The sequence below is a fragment of the Centroberyx affinis genome, unplaced genomic scaffold (assembly GCF_046629955.1).
Source record: "Centroberyx affinis isolate AG114_WGS23_722 - 3 ecotype Tasmania unplaced genomic scaffold, CSIRO-AGI_Caff_v1 ptg009786l_1, whole genome shotgun sequence".
Classification (NCBI taxonomy): Eukaryota; Metazoa; Chordata; class Actinopteri; order Beryciformes; family Berycidae; genus Centroberyx; species Centroberyx affinis.
In genome coordinates, this window is record NW_027284637.1 from 20,991 (window position 1) to 39,652 (window position 18,662).

The 18,662-nt window shown below is 42.2% G+C and overlaps 1 protein-coding gene across 3 annotated transcripts in view; it reads left to right on the plus strand.

Moving 5' to 3' along the window:
- Positions 1-17,151, plus strand: part of ttyh3a (tweety family member 3a) — a 29,803-nt gene extending 12,652 nt beyond the window's left edge. The window contains exons 6-15 of one of the 3 annotated variants that reach the window (XM_071514730.1): positions 170-242; positions 1,121-1,196; positions 5,470-5,525; positions 6,312-6,404; positions 7,557-7,649; positions 8,390-8,526; positions 9,550-9,559; positions 10,046-10,212; positions 10,830-10,905; positions 13,889-17,151. In XM_071514730.1, coding sequence (XP_071370831.1) covers positions 170-242; positions 1,121-1,196; positions 5,470-5,525; positions 6,312-6,404; positions 7,557-7,649; positions 8,390-8,526; positions 9,550-9,559; positions 10,046-10,212; positions 10,830-10,905; positions 13,889-13,960 — 853 coding nt within the window. In that variant the 3' untranslated portion in view covers positions 13,961-17,151. Of the gene's footprint in view, positions 1-169; positions 243-1,120; positions 1,197-5,469; positions 5,526-6,311; positions 6,405-7,556; positions 7,650-8,389; positions 8,527-9,549; positions 9,560-10,038; positions 10,213-10,829; positions 10,906-11,963; positions 12,045-13,888 lie in introns of those variants that run through there. The other 2 variants (XM_071514728.1, XM_071514729.1) reach the window with 2 other exon arrangements.
- Positions 17,152-18,662: the final 1,511 nt, after the last annotated feature.

The window sequence follows — 18,662 nt, forward strand, 5'->3', positions numbered from 1 at the left end:
CCATTCTGATCCATTTTAGGGCTTTACACATTCTGAGAGACCTACTTATTTAACTTGAACATATTTTCCTCTATACTGTATGGATTGGTAATTGTAAATGTAACTGTAGCTGCTTTAACACCACAGGTTAAAAGTGCCTTAACCTCTTTCCTCCTCTCGCTCTCCCCAGGGTGTGCTTGTTAGGCGTATTGGCTCTTGTAATCAGCTGGGTCTCCCTGGGGCTGGAGGTGGCTGTCTCTGCGGTAAGTGTCTCCATCGGAGCATGATCCTGTTTTCCAGGTAGGGCTGCACAGTCTATCGTGTATGATTGTATAACACGATTTTAGTTTCCACAGTTAATGATGGTAGAACTTGGCCTTAGAGAAGCATGTCGTATGGTTTCACTTAGAATGCCCACTGTAGTTGAAAAGAGACAAGATGTTGATAAAAGATGTAAAAATACAAAGTGTAGTAAAGTAATTTTGTTCCACCCAATCCTCAAGACTAATGATGTTGATTAATACCTGTGATCACAATATCAAGCAAAATAATCTGGATTATCATTTTAGCCATAATCCTGCAGACCTGGTTCCAAGTGGACCTAAAGCTAACTTCATACGTGACAAAAGCTTCGGTTACCAAAGTCCAGAACACAGCAGCATAAAGCTTGATCAAAACAGGCACATTTTGAACACATTTTCCATTGGCAGGGAAAATGATCTCTGGGCAAATTGAACACCCAATGTTGAGAAAGTCCTCCCATGCAGATGAATCACATTTTTCCACACCTCTTAATGTGATTGATGTAGTTTGTGTGCTTGCTTTTACCCAAGATGCCATCATCAGCTGAGTCAACCTATGCAAAATAGTGTTTTCAAACGCTTATAGAGTTGGTTGCTTTAGCCTGAGGGGCGGTAACAGTATTTCAGTTATTGTTAATTATCTTTTAATCAACCATTGTTTGTTAAATCACAATTAGTAGCCTAATCATTTCTCTGTATTTCTTGATATGACCATTATGTATTGCAATAATTTATATAAAAAAAAAAAAAAAAGAAATCGTTTGTTGTAAATTTGTTAATTTTTTGGCAGTTATACCAGTAAAGCACTTTGAAGTTATTCATTTTTCTTCTTTTTCCAGACCTCCAGTGACTTCTGCGTTGCTCCTGACATGTATGTCACCAAAGTGGCAAACCAGTATGGAGTCATCAATCAAGGTACGAATTGTGAACAATAAGTAAAACATTGTGATAACAATATGCAGAATTACATGTTACATAATCAAATTGATGTTCATCCCATTGAACTGTATGGTAATATAAAGTATGATAAAATGAGAGTGAGAGTCACGTGTTGTAATATTTTGAGTTACTTTCACATGCACTCAGACGACTCTTGCAAATGATGAATATTGGTCATCTGTGAGTGTGGAGGACACATTTGGCTAAAATGTTTTACCCCATCCTCCCCCCTCTCTCCATCTTCTCAATGCCCTGATTCTTGGGCAGCAATGAGACGACATTGTATTACAGAGCGGGGCTTGGCCTTCCTTCTTCTCGGCCCATAAAAGGCCTCTAAAAATTACTGCCACATCTGCGGCGGGGTCGATAGGGCAATGGGCTGCACTTTAAGCAGCACACAAGCCTCTCCAATGTGTCCTGTTTTAGTAATTGTCCAATCTGGTCCCATGATGGGATGTGGAGTGTGTGTGAGCGGAAAAATGATAGAGCCTCGCTTATGTGTGTGTGAACAAGATAAGAGCAGTGGAGGAGACGATCAGAGACACAATATGTTTGTTCTCAGTCCTTGAAAGAAATGGAAAGATGGCGCTGGGAAAAGAAGTCACTAACGACTCCCTCCACACTTGCTGTGCTTTTTCAAGATCGGCTTCGCTGTTTGTCTTATCTTACTCTCTTCTGTTAAATGTAGTAATCGGTGAACGCACGCTTTCTGCCAGTCCAGTGTAGCGTACTCCAGCTGTAGATGTTGCGGTGTACGGTTCATTTGATCCACGAACACCATCTCATCCCCTGTACTGAGCTGTATCATAAAGCGCTGTGCACCCCCCTCTGCCCCAGGGTTGAGTCATGCTGGACAGGGGGCTTTCCCTGTTCTATTTTCTCCTCAGATGCCTGTGTTAGCTAATCATCAGTGGAAAGAAATCTTTTTTTTTTTTTTTGATAAATGAATGTAGTATACTACTATCTTGGTAGCGTGACAAATTATTCTCATAAAGCATAGCACATGACTGGGGCCTCTAAGATCTTATTTTCCTTTTACCTTTAGGTTACTTTTATCTACAAATGCCAGGCTTGGAAAGGAAAGGCTCAATACTTTTTCTGTTTTTCGGTCTGTTTCATACCTGCCTGAAATTGCACCGGACCAGTCTCTGGATACTTTTCTTGGAAAAAGTGTTTTATTACCACACTGGATTTATTGCTTTTTCTTGATGGCCAGTACATTTTCTTGAACATGAATCATTTCAATAACCTTCAGTTTTTTATTTTTCATTCTCCTGCTTGTTCCTCACTGCCCAATTATATCAGCATGGTCATTGCCCTGTCTTAATCCAAACAGAAAGGGAGAGTTGATCTCTGTAAGCCTTCATGCTGCAGCCAATTTTTCTCTTTTTCTCCACATTTCTGTTACTTTTCCAAGCCAAGGATTATTAAATTTAAATAGGACAACCTGAATAACTCTGCCACGGTAGAAACCATATAAGCAAAATTCAGATATCATCAAGACTATGTTAGAAGGAAGGACATTTGTTTTTGTTCCTATAGTTTGGTTCATTTGGGCAGGTAAGAATAATTCTGTTTGCAGGGATGCCACTGCGCTCTGACCACCTGGTGCTCTATCCTAGATGCATATAACCATTTTGTGAAGAGATGGTTGCACTCAGAAATATATCATTCACGTGATTTAATTGTTCATCTGTCACTCTCTTCACAAAATGGCAGGTGAGAATAATGTCATTCGATTTCCGGCGGCACCAAATAACTGCAGACGCCTGAAATGCAGGCCTCAGTCCTCTAACAAGAGAACTGCGGTGCGGTTTGTTATGAGTGAGAATGTAATCGGAAGCAGCTACAGGAAACAACCCCAAAACATAAGGTATTATGGGTATAAGGAGACAGATGTTGACATCTGATAGCCAACAGTTCCTCATGCTTGGAAAGCCTAGCATAACAAAATGACCCAAGAGGAAAATCGCATTCTGGACTGATGCTCATATTCAGCTATTTCGTCATCTGTTCTTACCTGGTATGAACACCAGAGAAGAAGAGCTCAGACAAGTCCATCATGCTTAGTTAAAGTTACAGGAACTGGAATCGGATTGGTCAAATTTAAACCATTACATTCAGTTTCAAATTTGACAATACAGATTCAAATTCTGCAATGCGATTTAAATTTTTGCATACAGCGATTCAATTCAAGCATCAAAAATTAATATTGATGCAATTCAGTTTCTGTTGGCACTAATCTCTGCCCACATCCAACCAAAGGAAATGAACTGTAGGTGTGTTCTTATACCCAACTGATTTTCATAGATGTGATAAACAACCTGAATGTGAAAATGAAACCATATCCCCACCTTGTCCAAATGTTCTGGTTAATTTTAACTGGAGCTGTACTTTGTTGTGTCATCGTTTAGTCTACACTCTACACAAACTACACTCTCATTTTTGGCTGTATGGAACAGCAGGGAATGGCAATTAATAGAAATGGACCTGTTTTAGGACATGGAATACATTTCAGAGTCCTGAAATTCACAAGCCATAAATACGTAAGTCGTCCATTCAGCCACATGTATATTGCCAGCAACGTTTATTTCATATGTCAGCACCATATTGACACTATGAGAGACACAGGGAGCGAACCCAGCGCTATGGCAGACATGTGAACAGTAATATCACATAACCAAGTCAGACTGGAGGAAATCTGCTGCTCCCAATATTTATGTGCGTGTGCGTCTGGGTGGGTGTTATGTGCGAGAGCGCGATCGACGGAGAGACTGCTTGACATGTATACTCCTCTCAGCTGGGAATATTTTTTTGTCGTACGAGTTCACTCGTGTGCGTGGGAAGGAGGTTCACGACACAGCAGTGCGTATGGACGTCACTACGCCATGTGTTAGGTCGGTGGTGGTGTTCTCACAGCTTGTATTCGGGGACACTGCTGGTAGCTTTTGAGTCACACACACACGTAGGAAGGATTTCTCATCAACTCCTCCTCACATACTGCAGTGAGGTACGCTTAGGATAACTCATGGCATGTGAAAAGCCCAAAATCTTTCAGTACAACCCGCTTTGATTCAGGGTGTACTGTGAACAGCATACAAATTTGGTCATGTAGCAATGTACCAATATCATAACAGCTGATGTCACTCGCTCCTATGTAGAAACTTGGCTCGGATGTCAGAGGAAACAGGGGTTATTGGCTTCTCATTGCTTGCTTTATTGGTTCTACTAAGGTGAAAATACCCTGCATTCTGTGTTGTTGCTCAATATTGAGGCTGTGTCAAGGGGGAAAATGCATTATTTTTATCAATACAGCAAGTGTGCACTTCACTTAAAACCCACTGGAACATTTCACCTCTAAGCCCAGGATTAGCTCAGTAGGTGTACAGCAACAGAAGCAGTCAAGCTCCAACATGGCAGCAGGGAACAAGACGAGACAGAGCTAGAACAAAAAAAAATACAAGCTTTCCTTTAGGTCTGTCATCTGGCTGTTAGACTGTTTACTAGAACAATGATGGGAAGAGAGCGGTGGATAAAACAGCGACTCGGGGCAGGCATTGTGCAATGCCAGTACCAGAGAGACACAAGAGATACCAGAAACAAGAGATATAATTAAGCTCTATAACTTCTTTGCAACTGTCAGCTGTATCAGTGATCACCGAATGTAATAAACTGAACTTTGAATAAAAATTGAGCTTTTATTTGCAGAATGTAGCAGCTCTGACCATTCCCCATTCGCACTCACTCCACCCTTTCACACACTTGTGAGCTGTGCTTCACCTTGCTGACAAGCTAATGAGTGAGCATTGATTACTCTCCATTCCCCATCCAGTGTTTATAGAAGCTGAGTCAAAATAACCTCCGACCTGAGGAACAGCTAACCTTCGATGCCACAGAATCGTCCTGCCTTGGTGACCAGGTCACCAAGGCGGGCTGAAAGGTTTCATAACCTTGACTTATTTAGGCTGACCTCTGACCAGTCAGACCAGCCTCTGACCTCAGTCCTTCAGTGTAGTCAAGTAGTGTAGTCAAGGGATGTCAAGGTCAGGTCTTTGAAATGTCATAGCAGGGATATTTCAGGTCAGCACAGAGAGCACCAGCTCAGCTTCTAACACGCTGAAGCCGTAGTTGAAAATATGGACAAATTTCACCCACATTCTCAGACTTCAGTTGTGTTGATGGAAACTCTTCCATTTGGTTTCTTCTGCTAACATTATCTGTTCTATTCCCATTGTTCTTTTGCCCACAGAAATCCTGCAGTACTACCTTAGATGCAGTTTGGATCAAACCAACCCTTTCCAGCAGGTTTGTTGTGAAACTGAATTGGTTTCTGCATGTTTCAGTATTTAACATGTTCTCTCAAGCCATTTCCCCCCAAGCTGAATAGATTTTTGTCTGCCTAAGAGCTTGAACATTATTTTTATGTTGCTAATACTCAAATCTGGGCAGACACAATATGGATGGATGTATTCGCTGCCTGAATTATGACCTTGTAATTTGTTAAAAGAATGCCAGTGGGCACAATGACTCACTGCCATTGGCTCAAAAGAGGGGTTTTTTTTTTCAGGCAACAGTACAATACTTCCCATTCTGCCAGCAGGAAAACGGATGCAAGCACATGCTATCACTACAGACTCACAGGAAAACCAGTATTGCATCAGAGTATATTATGTGGCTAATGCATTTTAGAAGCTAGAGGTGTTATACAAAAGTAGAATATCACTTAAAGTCTAAATCTACAGTTAGCATTTAATGGACTATCTATATTTTGTCTTCCAATTCGCATGAATAAATCAGACAGTGGAGTGCTACTCAAGCCCACGCCTTCTATTGCTTGTACATCTGTAAAGAAAAGGAGGCTATATAGATATAGATATATATATATATATATATATATATATATATATATATATGTATGTATATATAATGTAAGCCGTTCAGCTCACATCTACAGGATGTCAGTGTGCTTCCACTAGGTTGACTACAAAGGGAGAGAAGTGGCTGATGGGACTTGCAAGTGATTAAAAGAAATGAGGTACTGAGTTGAGATGTGCTGTGCTGATAAAGAATTGTGTTTTCGCTCCGTTTCAGAAGCTTTCCGGGAGCCACAAAGCATTAGTGGAGATGCAGGATGACGTGTCTGAACTGCTGCGCTCCGCCACCAGAGAATATGCACAAACTAAGGTGCGTTCCCAGCCCCATCCCTCTATTCCCCACCAGAAATGCCACATTACAGGGTAGCTGGTACCACACATACACACTTCCCCCGGGCCACAAGCTGTCCTGTACTATTGTATCATCATTGTGATGACAGAATAGCCCAGTGAATGGGACCAAATTACTGACTTGCAGAGAGGTGAAGTGCACCTGTCCACATAAAGATCTGCTGACAGCCCACCTGGTGTATTATGTCCATTTAACTGCATTTTGTTCACTGGCCCTTGTCAATACACAGCAGTGGTATTGTCCAGCCCTGGTCCTTCCACTGTGTTGACCGAGGGACAAACGAGAGCTGACATTTGGAATAGAGAGGCATACTTCACTTCACATACCCACACAGAGAAATGTGCTGAGTTTGTGGAAACGTTTATATCAGACCATCAGATGTGTTTTCCGCTAGAACTGGAATGATGATTACCGGAGGAAGAAGGGAGACTGTCCATACAAGACAGAGTTAAAATCACCTGTCTAGAATGTATCGTACATAAAAATCCCCTTTTTCCAGCTGGAACCGGTGTGCAGGGTTGTATATTGATGAAAGACAAATCCTAGTTAAATTTTCAACCATGGAATGCATAATTAATGACTTATTCACTATTAATAAATTGTGGCTCACTGCTCCCCCTAACTTCCGCTTGTTTCCCTTTTGCAAATGTTTGTCAAATGCTTCCATAGCATTAATTGAGTTGAAAGCACCCTTCACCTTATCCCATTCAGCGTCCCAGCATCCCAGGCATCAGCTGGATAGCAGAGATAATGTAGATAATGACAGATGTAGTCATTTATTTTGTTTTCCATCATTTTTTGTTATGATTGGCAGTGCCTCATATGCATTTCCAAAGGTACCAAAGCTGAATTACATCATATTCTGTTGCCCAAATTGAAATTGCTAGTTATCTGAAACTGAAAATGGGCAGTCAAAACCTTGCATTGCATTTATTTTACAAGTGATCAGATATGTAGAGTATAATCCAAGAGACGTAGCAGAGAGGTGTCCTGTCATAGTCAAAGAGAATTGGTACAAAAGCACATAGCCTAGTACTGGCCTAATATATGACGATAAGGAGCCCTAAGCCTGTTTCATCAGTGCAAATTTTGTGTCTCTGTCTCTTGTAGGGAAATCTGGAACAGATCCAGGGGGTGCTGAACACCACAGAGATCAGCCTGCATCAGCTCACCGCCCTGGTGGACTGTCGCAGCCTGCACATGGTGAGCTGGGACTGGAAGACTTACCAACCATTCTTACTCTAGAGTGGCTGGTGATGGAAGAGGGTCTGGGAATGTGTTTGTTGTGATATCTGTGTGGTACAGTTTTAATTCTATAAAACGATCCATCTACTATGTGAATGTAGTCGACTGCACCTGTCGACTTAAATAGCATTTTCTTTGCTGTACGTGAGCTGCGGTCCAGTTGAAGCTGGCTATGCACCATTTATGAAGCTGGTTGCGTGACTTGCAGTTGGCTCTCACTATGCCTTTACAGTTTGTCCCGCAGTGCCTGCAAACTCCTGCACACGTCACACGTCACACAAGTCACATTAAAGTGGAGCATAGGTCTGTTGTGTGTAGTACAAATCAAATCAAACCTATCTGCAAATGCACTGCCTGCCTTCTAGTATGGCAACTGTGCGCCCATTAGTTTGACCTAGTTTTAATGAGAGAAACCACAGTGGATGCATTTTAAAAATCCACTAAGAAGCTGCATGCCAAAATGTGATAGCAGTAAACAACTCCAGCCTTCTATTAACTCTACATTAATGTTTTTCCAGACTCTTATGCCCTCATTCCTCCTTAGATGTGCAGGCTGTTACAGCGTAGTAACCAGTGCATCTTGTAAAATCAAATATTAAAATAGATGTTTTGAATGTAGACTTCGCCATTCAATTGATGAGTCAGGTTTGATCTGTTAATTCCTGTTATAATAAAAGAGGCTCCTCCCCTTGTTGCAGGACTATGTCCAGGCCATGACAGGACTGTGTTATGATGGACTGGAGGGCCTCATCTACCTCGTGTTCTTCTCCTTCGTCACCGCTCTCATGTTCAGCTCTATTGTCGGCAGTGTTCCCCACACCTGGCACGGCAAGAGGTAAGACAGCTACTGCCTCCTGTACACCCTCTGTCACCACAACGCACACGATCCACTGAAAAAGCTTTTAAACTGTTTGTATGTAATACTTTGCATACAGTGAGAAATTATTTAAGGGGATAAGCCTATCAATTAATTATGGTTTTACAGTTTTTCATTTAACTGCATCTTGACTCCTTTTTTACATGACATGAAAATGAAACAGACTTTGGAAGTCAGGATGATTCTATAGGGATAGAGTTAGGGAAACATGATGATTTTTTGCGTCCTTGATGAATATATTGAGCAGCGTCAGACTTGCGTTTCCTTGCTGTTAGAAGACTGGCTGTGTTTACCACTGGGACGTGACCAGAAGGCTCCAGCTGCTTCCTCAAATAGATCGCTTCCTGTTATCCCCCCTAATTGTGCAGAGCTGGCCTAAATCTATCATAACCATTGCCTGAACTGGTGTCATTTTCTGAAGCAGAAGGGTGAAATCAATCTGATTTCCTTGTCCTATCAGCTGCAGATAAGGTTTGTAAGTTGGCTATGAGGAAAGTGGTTCCCAGGCGCAGCCTTCAGCTCAGCTGCACCGTGTAATTAAGAGAGCCCTCCTAACCATCAGGGGGCATGTTCCTCATTTTGATCTCAGCTGGAGCTTCCTGTCATGAAGCAAAAGCTTACACGCTACCAGTGTATTTCTCTAAGTGGTCACTACTAAGCTTGTTATGTTTTAGTGTTGTAATAATCCATGCACGCTAATTCTTTCTACCCCATCTGGATTTACAGCTTCAAATAGCAGGTTGTTATTAAGATTTATTTTTATTGCTCAAGGTGAGAGTTTCTAGATTATTATTATTATCATAGATTAATGACTTAATGTTAATTGTCAAATTTTCCTCTCTGATATGCACAGTTGGGTAAATTATTGGGTATTAATTATTGGGTATAGTGGGTAAGATGCACTGAATGTAAATCTATGATGTCATGGATTAGTTATGCAGGAAAACACCCTGGGGTGCCATGAACACTAGAGGGAGACAGGCTCCATGATGTCAGCCTCACTGCGCCATGTGCTGCTCTATTTTGACAGCCTTTGTTATGTGCATTTTTGTTATCTCACTCTCAGTAATGTGCTTTATTGTTGTTTGAAAGGGGACCAGTGGAATCACATGAATTCTGCAACACTAGAGTGCAGCTTTTATTTGTCAAAATGGACCGATTCATGTATTGTGCAAATGCAAAATTAGGGTTTTTAATTTTCTTGTAGGAGCTGAACCAATTACATGAGGCTATTTTTACAGTCTTTGTTCTATTCCATTAAGCTCAGTGGAAAACTGCATCTTCCCCACTTCAAACAGCAGAGAATTCATCTTTTTTCCCTCCCTCGGGCAGTGATGAAATTGAATGGAAACGTGACCAAGAATAAACACAAAACGTGACCACGTGGCGCTTTTGTGCTGCTCTGTCATCAGTTAGATAGGAGAGGGGGTCCCTCTGGTGGTGGTACACAGTTTCATGTGGGCTTTGCAGGAGCGAGGAGGACAGTGAGGATGAGTCTCTGAGCCACGGAGGCAGGCAGAACCATGACAACCTGTACCGGGTCCACATGCCCAGCCTGTACAGCTGCGGCAGCAGCTACGGCAGCGAGACCAGCATCCCTGCTGCCGCCCACACCGTCAGCAACGCACCCGTCACAGAGTACATGTAAGTGAGAACAGGTTCAAACTACTGTAAATTTGTGTAGAGAGCAGCAGTAGGTGAAAGACTAAGTGCTAGATGATGTGTTTCCTCAGCGTTGTCTGGGTTGAGCTTTGAGGCTCTAGAGCAGGCAGTAGCTTGAGGAATATGAGATACTTCATATACTCAGGCCAGAGTTTAAGAGTCCCCCGAGAGGAGCTCAGCTCTCCCATAGAAAGTCAAGTGGTGGCCGGCAGATGCAGCTGTTGCTCTCCAGCTGTGGTGCCTTTGAAACCCAAGGCCACCAGCCTTATGAATGAAGCTCAGGATTAGGAAACGGGGGAGGGGATGAATCTGACTCTGGTTCTCCTGGGCTGGACTGGCATGGAATGTAAGGCCTTGGTATGCTGAGAACTGTGACTTGGCGTGTTACATGTATGTGTTGGTTAATATCTGTAAAGCAGTGTGTGGGTGTATGTGCTTATGTAGCTTATCTGTTACAGTATGCATTGTTTAATATCTGTAAAGCAATGTGTGGGTGTATGTACTTATATAGCTTGCAGCTTTAGATGAATGAGAGGAAGGGTTTGTGCGGTTCTTTCCTTGCCATCTTCTGACGTTGCAGTGTGTGTTTTGCTCCACAGGGCTCAGAACGCCAACTTCCAGAACCCACGCTGTGAAAACACGCCTCTGATAGGACGAGAGTCTCCTCCCCCTTCGGTAAGTGTAGCGCTCCCTGGAAAAACACTCTTTAGCCACAGGCCGCCTCTGGGTCACTTGGCAGCCTTTTGTGAGGGAAGGATTGTAACAACATAGAGCCCTGCACTCTGCATCACTGTACCCCACAAGAAAAATCCAATGAATCCCAATGGGTTTTCTCAGTTTGTATTCTTTATTCCATGTAAAATTGCAACACAACCTTCGTTTCAGAGGGATCGGTTAGCATTAACTCAGATGTGCTCCTTAATCAGTGTCTTCTGTATCAGCTGACCTTGATATTTTGATTTTTAAAATTGTATATTATAGGGAAATGTATACATCAGAGCCATAGCAACAAATGTGAATTTAGAAACAAATGAACTTCACAATACAGCAAGACTGATTCAGAATGAATGGCAGGCCTGTAGCAGTGAAGTGTGTACCACCACCATAGTACCGTTGGGCAAAAAGATGGCCAGTGAGTACAGTGACTGTCCTTCAGCTGGAAAACCAGGTTCAAGCCCCTGTGTCTGCAAGCATCCGCCCTGCTGAAGTCCTTGAGCAAGACACTGAATCCCTGCCAGGTGTTTTCTCTGTAGCTGAGCCTGACCTCTGACCTGGAAAATAATAAGATTCCAGCAAGACCTGCAGTACTGAGAATATGTGACATCTGTGAACAATACATCTAAAAGCCTATATACATAAGCACATCAAAATCAACCTGACCTCTGACCTCTCTGTGGAGGAGGGGGCAAGACAAAAACTAATTTCCCTATGGGGATCAGTAAAGTGTCACACTGTACCAATACATTATAGCTCATCTTTGATGGCAGTGTTTTGCCTGATGTAAGTCGACACAGTAGAAACATTTCCGTAAGTGTTGCAAGGCTGTGTGTTGGCAGCCAACCTCAATCATCCCATCCCCCCCCCCCCCCCCCCCCCTGCCCCGCCCGAACCTCTTCCAGAGACCCCCGCCCCTTCCTGGTGTTGGTGTCTCTGCCTGGACCTAGGCGCTGCTCTGTGCATCTTCTCTATACTCTTTCTCTTGTCGTTGTTGTCTTTTCTGCGAATCCACACAGTTGTATTTGACTGCCACGGACAGTAACAGCCGTCACAGCTGGCAGTTAAAGCCCTCGGAGAGTTCAAGATCGTTTTGGTAACCGCGTCTGCTATGCTATAACAGGTACAAAACATGTCCCCCTCCTCCACTTGCTGGCCTGTTCCCCCTCCTGTACCACTCCCCCCAAACCCAGCTCTACTCACCCGCTCATCCACGTCCCACCAGAGTTGCTGGACCTCCCACTCCCCCTCTGTCTTGATTCTTGCTAAGTGTGCCACCTGACCTCTCACCTGGTGTGTGTTCCCTGTGGCCCCGGGCTGCATGTTTCCCTCCCCCCCCCTCCCTCCCTCACCTCCTCACACCACAGCTCTATTGGGAGGAACATGTGAAGCTGTAAATCTGCCCTGAGGCTCACCATGACCAATGAGCAAGCAACAATTCAACGTCGGGTTGAGAAGCCCTGGTGTTGAACCTTCTCAGTGACCATGTGGATTTTCTTTGTCTTGATTGTTGGTTTTGAGGGTGAACTCACTGGGGACTGAAAGAGTGAAACATAACGTACTTGCATTTAAAAGCCTTTGGGATTCAGTTATTTGGTTTTGTGCACAGAGGAAGACTTCCACTGCCAGCTATTCAGTTGTTGGCATTGCCTCATTAGTTGTCATTTAGCCAGTTTAATACAGTAAGTAGGTTAAGTAATTATTCTAGAGGCTATTTTCAGTTCTGTGTGTCTTTGTACCTTCTCATAGTTCCCGATGGTGTTACATTGGCATCACGGTGGAGCAAAGGTTTTTTTTTCCATTACAGTGGAAGTTACATGGCAACAACAATACAGTGTCAAAGGAATAGGAACTTGAGCCTGCTCAGTGTTTTATTATCTCATAGAGTCTATAAATTCACACCTTTTCAAAATGAATACATTGTGCTATACAAAGATAAGCCGTCCGGATTCAGCATGTATTTCAGTTGATTAAAAATACTATCTCTGGTAAACGTCTAATACACATCCTTTAAGGTAAGTCATGATGTTTCATGGAGCTCATCCTGGTGCCGATGCCCAGCGTTCACATCCTCAACAGGCGGTCCAAATGGCTCTGAAGGGTGACCACAACCCCAAAAAAATCATATTTTTAAAATATACTATTCTTGAAACGGTGACTTTGAGTCAAAGTAGCATTGCACAGCAGTAAGAAGTGCAACCTTTTTGTGCTTGCATTGCTTGTATTACAGTGTGCATGGGTGCATCCTAAACGGGCATGAATGATTGGCCCTGCCACCGTGCATGAAGGTTGCACACCACACAGTGAAATAACCATCACTAGAATCAATGTGTATTTGTAGAATTCCTTTTTATTCTGAAGTCCTGATGATAAAAAGTGTCGTATAGCTGTTGCTGTGATGTTCTTTCTTTGTTTGAATCACTTTAAGGTCTCTATAGATACCTGCACTTTGGAGTAAACCATGTAACTGGTTTTAAAGGTAATCTGTGTAGGATTTTCTCTAATCTGTTAAATGAATTGTGGTGAAAACCATTAGCACGGTGTTGTGTAGCGCTGTGATCTGCGTTCTCTCTGTATATTTTCACTATGTTCCCCTCCTGCTGCTTTTGATGTATTATTCACCATTCGTCCAGAAGGGTTTTCTTCTTATTTCACTTCTTAATTCACAAGTCTGAAATTGAGACTAACAAAAGCATGAAGCTTTGAAACTGCTGTTTGCAATTGCAGCAGTTATATTTTAGCAGTCTTGGAAATATCTTGTTTAATTTCAATCATATATTAATGAGAAAATCCTACATGGAGTGTGTTTTAAAGTGTATTTGTGTGGAAAAAGAAAAGGGTTCTTCTCCCTTTTTTATACCACATCTAATTCAATTGTTAAAATACTTGAAAAAGTATAGAACGAGAGGAATCCTGATCCTTCATTTTCCATTTCTCTGTACAGTACACCTCCAGCATGAGGGCCAAGTACCTGGCCAACAGCCGACCAGATCCCAACAGCCCTCCAGCCCACTAGGCGACACTGGACTCGTCCCGTCTTCAGCACTGACCGACCGCTGGAGCCTCTTCCTCCCCAGTGATAATTCATTCAGTCAGCTTCTCCCATCGATGGTTTCCCACCCATCCACCTCTGCCCTCTGCCTCCCTCTCTACCACCGGCTTACTCCCTCAACTTCAAATGGGAAAACCAAATGTTTCATCAGGATCAAGGATCATCAAATCCATCAAATCTCATTCAGAGTAACGTGTGCAAATACCTTTCTTTTTTATCATTGTCAGGCACTTCTTGGGTCTCCTTAGTTTTAATTTGTTTTTATAATGTCTACAATCTAAGGCTGATGTTTACCACTGCATAGATCATTCCTGGTGCTGGTAATTCAGTGAAAGGACTCAAGAATTATTTGCTGTAATGTTCTAACTCAGATGTGATGGAGCCTGGACTGACTTTCAGACCCTTTTATTGTTTCACTTTGTGTTTTATGTTTGTTTTTTTTCTCTCCCAAAATCAGTTTCAGTGTTTTTTTGCACATTAATGCATCATGGCGTTTACGGTATCCCATCTAATCAAGGCATTGCTGTGATGAGGACTCTGGAAGTGCTCATTGACTGATTACTACTGGTTGTTGTTTTGTTAAATATTCTGTAAAGTACTGTACTGCACACTCTCATTACTGTAGGAGAGAGAGAAATGCCTTATACACAAATTTAGAAGCAATCCGCCCCCCCCCCCCCTTACACACACACACACACAATGAAGACACAGTTCCTCACAGAATATAGTCAGTGGAATACAGTCCACAATTTGAACCTCCAGGTAGACAACAGTTTTTCTAGTTGTACAATAGATTTTCGACAGAGCAGCATCTCAGTTCCTCGTGTATTTTTTCTGCATGGGGGACTTGCAACCCAAACCTGTTACATTATAGTCATCCATTGCGATTTAGGTCATTATCCAGGTAATGTTGACATATCGTTACATGTGCACAGCAAGCTTAGACTACTTTGACATTGGCTTGTTATTGCATTTTGTCTTAAATCTGATCGTGTCTGGGACCAGCAATCCTGCAGCGTTGCACACATCTGTGTACAGATCTGTAATCGGAAAAGGCTAGAATCTTTTTGGGATACAGGTCCTTGTTTCCTGTGGCTTTTTATTTTGTTTTTGTTTTTTTGTTTTTTACAATGGATTGAGAAAGCCACTATTCCACATCGGTGACTGTAACACATTTTGAACCGAAGACTGCTGTGAAGCTGTGAACTTGATCGATTCAGGGGCACGCTCTCGGACGATTTGATGTGGACAAAGATGAGCTGCATGACAGGATCGCAGTTGTCTGACTGATGAGAAACCTCTCACAGTGGTTCTCATCAAAACAATTGAAAAACCGCACTGAGTTTGTCACGGAAGAGAAGTTTTTATACTACTGGAAGCACAGACTTTTCTACAGCCCAATGAAGACAGGACAGAGGAGCGCATCATGTTGTCGTCCGCGACATTGTTCGAGACTGTCTTGACTCTCTGCTTGTTGTGTCCATGTTCCTGTTTATCAAGTGGTCACTGTGTCTGTTTGCCGGCCTCGTGTTCCTCGGCGGGCCTGGGAAGTGTCCCGCACCCCGCTGGACGCTCTCCGCCTGCCATTGATCTTCTCTACTGAATTCAATGATCTAGAGAGGTAGAAATACTCTCACTGAATCTCACTGAATGTCGCTGTGTGGGCAGCTTACATCTATCTTACCCAGCAGGAGTCTTAATGCGAGCTTGATTTGTTATCTGAAATTATGCATGTCACAGCTTCTAAGAGAATTTCAAAGAGAAACCTTATGCATTGGCAATGAAGTGTCTCAACGAATGTGTTTTAGCATTTAGAACAAAAAGATAAGTTCAACGAGAGAAGATGCTTGGAAGGGAGTGTGATCGGCGTTCACTTTAGCCACTCCTCTCTCTCTAGTCATATGTTGGGCTAATTCCCCTCCTGAAGCATGACGATCCTTCAAATGTGGAGTGAAATGTTTGTACTACTGCTGCTTCAACTCGCTTCTCCTAGTTGTGCATTGTGATCAGTACAAGAGGCGTTTCTTGAGACTGTGCCATCGACTTAAGCACAACCCCTTTTACTATCTTAATATCTTTTTAAATGTCTTTACTTAGGCCTGTTTGTAAAGTTCACAGCCCTTGGTTGCCTGTGCAATCAAATGACAAAATGAGCCTGACTTTTGGAGATGATACTCATTTACGCTCTGTAAAACATTGTTTATTATACTGATGCAATCTTACTGTTTTTGAGTAGTAGTCATATTCTCTTTGTTAATTGTTATGCAAGGCTGTTGTACAGAATATACACATTTGCAAAATGAAGAAAAAAAGTTGGTGAAATTTACATTTCCTTTTTTAATTTCATTTTAAGCAATCTTATTTCCCATCATTTTTAAACATACTTTTGTTCCTTTGATTTGCTTATACAGTAGGTTTTTTATTGCATTTTAGAATCTGTAGCAAGCACAATGTATTGTTTCATTTATGTGAATACGGTAAATAGATTTAAGTTTTCATTGATTTTTTTGTTTTGTTTCTGGAAAATGATCACTGTAGATTTAATCTTTGTTTTTGTTTTTTTTATATATAATTTTTTGCGATCACTAAAATGTGTACGTGTAAAACCTGTGGTTATATTGAGCTTGAATGCCGTGTTTTGAAATTAAACAAATCTTAACTGTAGTGCGCTGGCTTCTTTTTAATTCTTGAGTTTAGATTACCAAGTATTGGGACAAATATTTCAAAATCTTTCATCTTGAAAAGTCGATGGATGCCTGCCCTGCCATCCACTAGGTAGCAGCATTACTTCACTGCCTTGCACAGCCAGCACCATTGTTACCCCCATATCACTAGAAAGGTATTGGTTCTTTTTCTATTAGGTTGATGGTATTTTAATGGATTTTAATGTTGCCATTACCAACGGCATTACTGCTAGAGAGGATGTATAGCTGCCATTTATTTCTGCCTGATGCAGTGTGCTGTTGCTCTCTCTATACTGCTGTGAAAGACTGGTTTGGATGCATGGATCCCTTTTGACTGGAGGAGAAAGGCACTTTTGTGTGTTGTGACCCCTCTGGGCAGACAGCAGGCGAGAGGTCAGTGTCACCACCGGGCCACCAGTCTGGTTTTTTCGGCTTCCTGTGGCCCGCCGGCCAGCTGCTGTCGCCCAGAGGCCGACTGGCTTCTCATGCGAAAGTTGAAAGGGTGAAATGGAAAATGAAAGAAGATGGAGAGAGAGCGGACCTGCTTCTTTATCATAAGTTCATATGTGCATAGTACATATATACTGAAGAGCTTCAACCGCACTATTTTTAATAAAGTTAAAGGTGAATACCACTGAATTTCACTTGTGACTCAGTCAACTTTCCATGGTCAAATTTGGTCTGTTAGTGTTTCAGTGAACTTTCACCCTCGTCTCCCATAGAAAGAATAAAGGGATAAGAGTTTGAGATAATATGTCATATTATTGGTACAACATATCAATACTGTATTATGTGTTTTATTGTTCCTGGTTATGAGTACTACAACACGCATTCAAAATGTTGTGTTGCATACAAAAAAGTACAAATAAAGAAACTGGTCTGTATCCTATTGAGAAAAATGTTCTCATTTAATGAATTTTGCATCAACTACTTAAACTATGTTAATGTCTTTTATGAATAAACTTATAGGATTAATCAAATGGGGGTTTTTTTTCCAAACTGTGCTGTGCTCAGCTCTCTTAATTAGTATCCGTGCCTTGTTATAATTTGTGTCTCTAGGCAGCAGCACAGTTGCAATCAAAAATATTTTGTCCTCTTATTGTACCATTTGGCAATAAAGGCAATCCTCTTTTCTATCCTATTTTCTGTCTCTGAGAAATGAATATAAGGATTACATCATCTCCCGGGTCTCCTGCTGTTTATTGTCGTGGTCCAACTAAACTAAGCAGTAAACAAAATAAAAAGCATCATGGAGGCAGCCAGGTTTTTTACAACCCGACTTGTACAGAGAGAAAAGGTGCAAATGAAAATTCACACGGTCTTACTGTTGAGGAAATTGAATTACTCTGCTCGTTGCTGGACTGGAGGAATGCATTACTAATGCTTTGAGGTGAAGAGCTGAATGGAGGGGGGCGGGTGCTTGCGCCCTCTGACCCCCCCCTCTCCCCCCCGCTCCCCAACAGACACTTCCTGAGTCTGGCCGGGCCCGCTGCCAGGTGGAAGTACCACGGCTCTCCTCCTAACCCGGCCCATCTCCTCCGTGCCAAGCAGCTGCGTGACAGTCAGGAGACGCTCCAGTCCATATGAGAGATTTAAGACTTTGATGTAACACTACACCCGTCTTACACCAGTCTGAATCACAGAGCAGGGCTGCAGTAGAGCAGAGCGGCCCGTCCCCGCTAACTGTGACCCTGTAGATTCGTCCTATTTGCCCAAATGAAATTCTGGTGTCGGGTACGGACACAGGAACTGACGAATCAACATTATTTTGCCTCTCGTCCCTTTGGTGTCTTTTGGTATAAAACAATAAACATAAGCATGCTTTGTGCAATCTAGATAGATAGATAGATAGATAGATAGATTATCTGTTTATTATTAGGATCCCCATTAGCTGTTCATGATGCAACAGCTACTTCCGGGGCTCCACACAAAACATGAAAAAAAGACATAAAACTTAACGATAGATAGATAGATAAATAGAT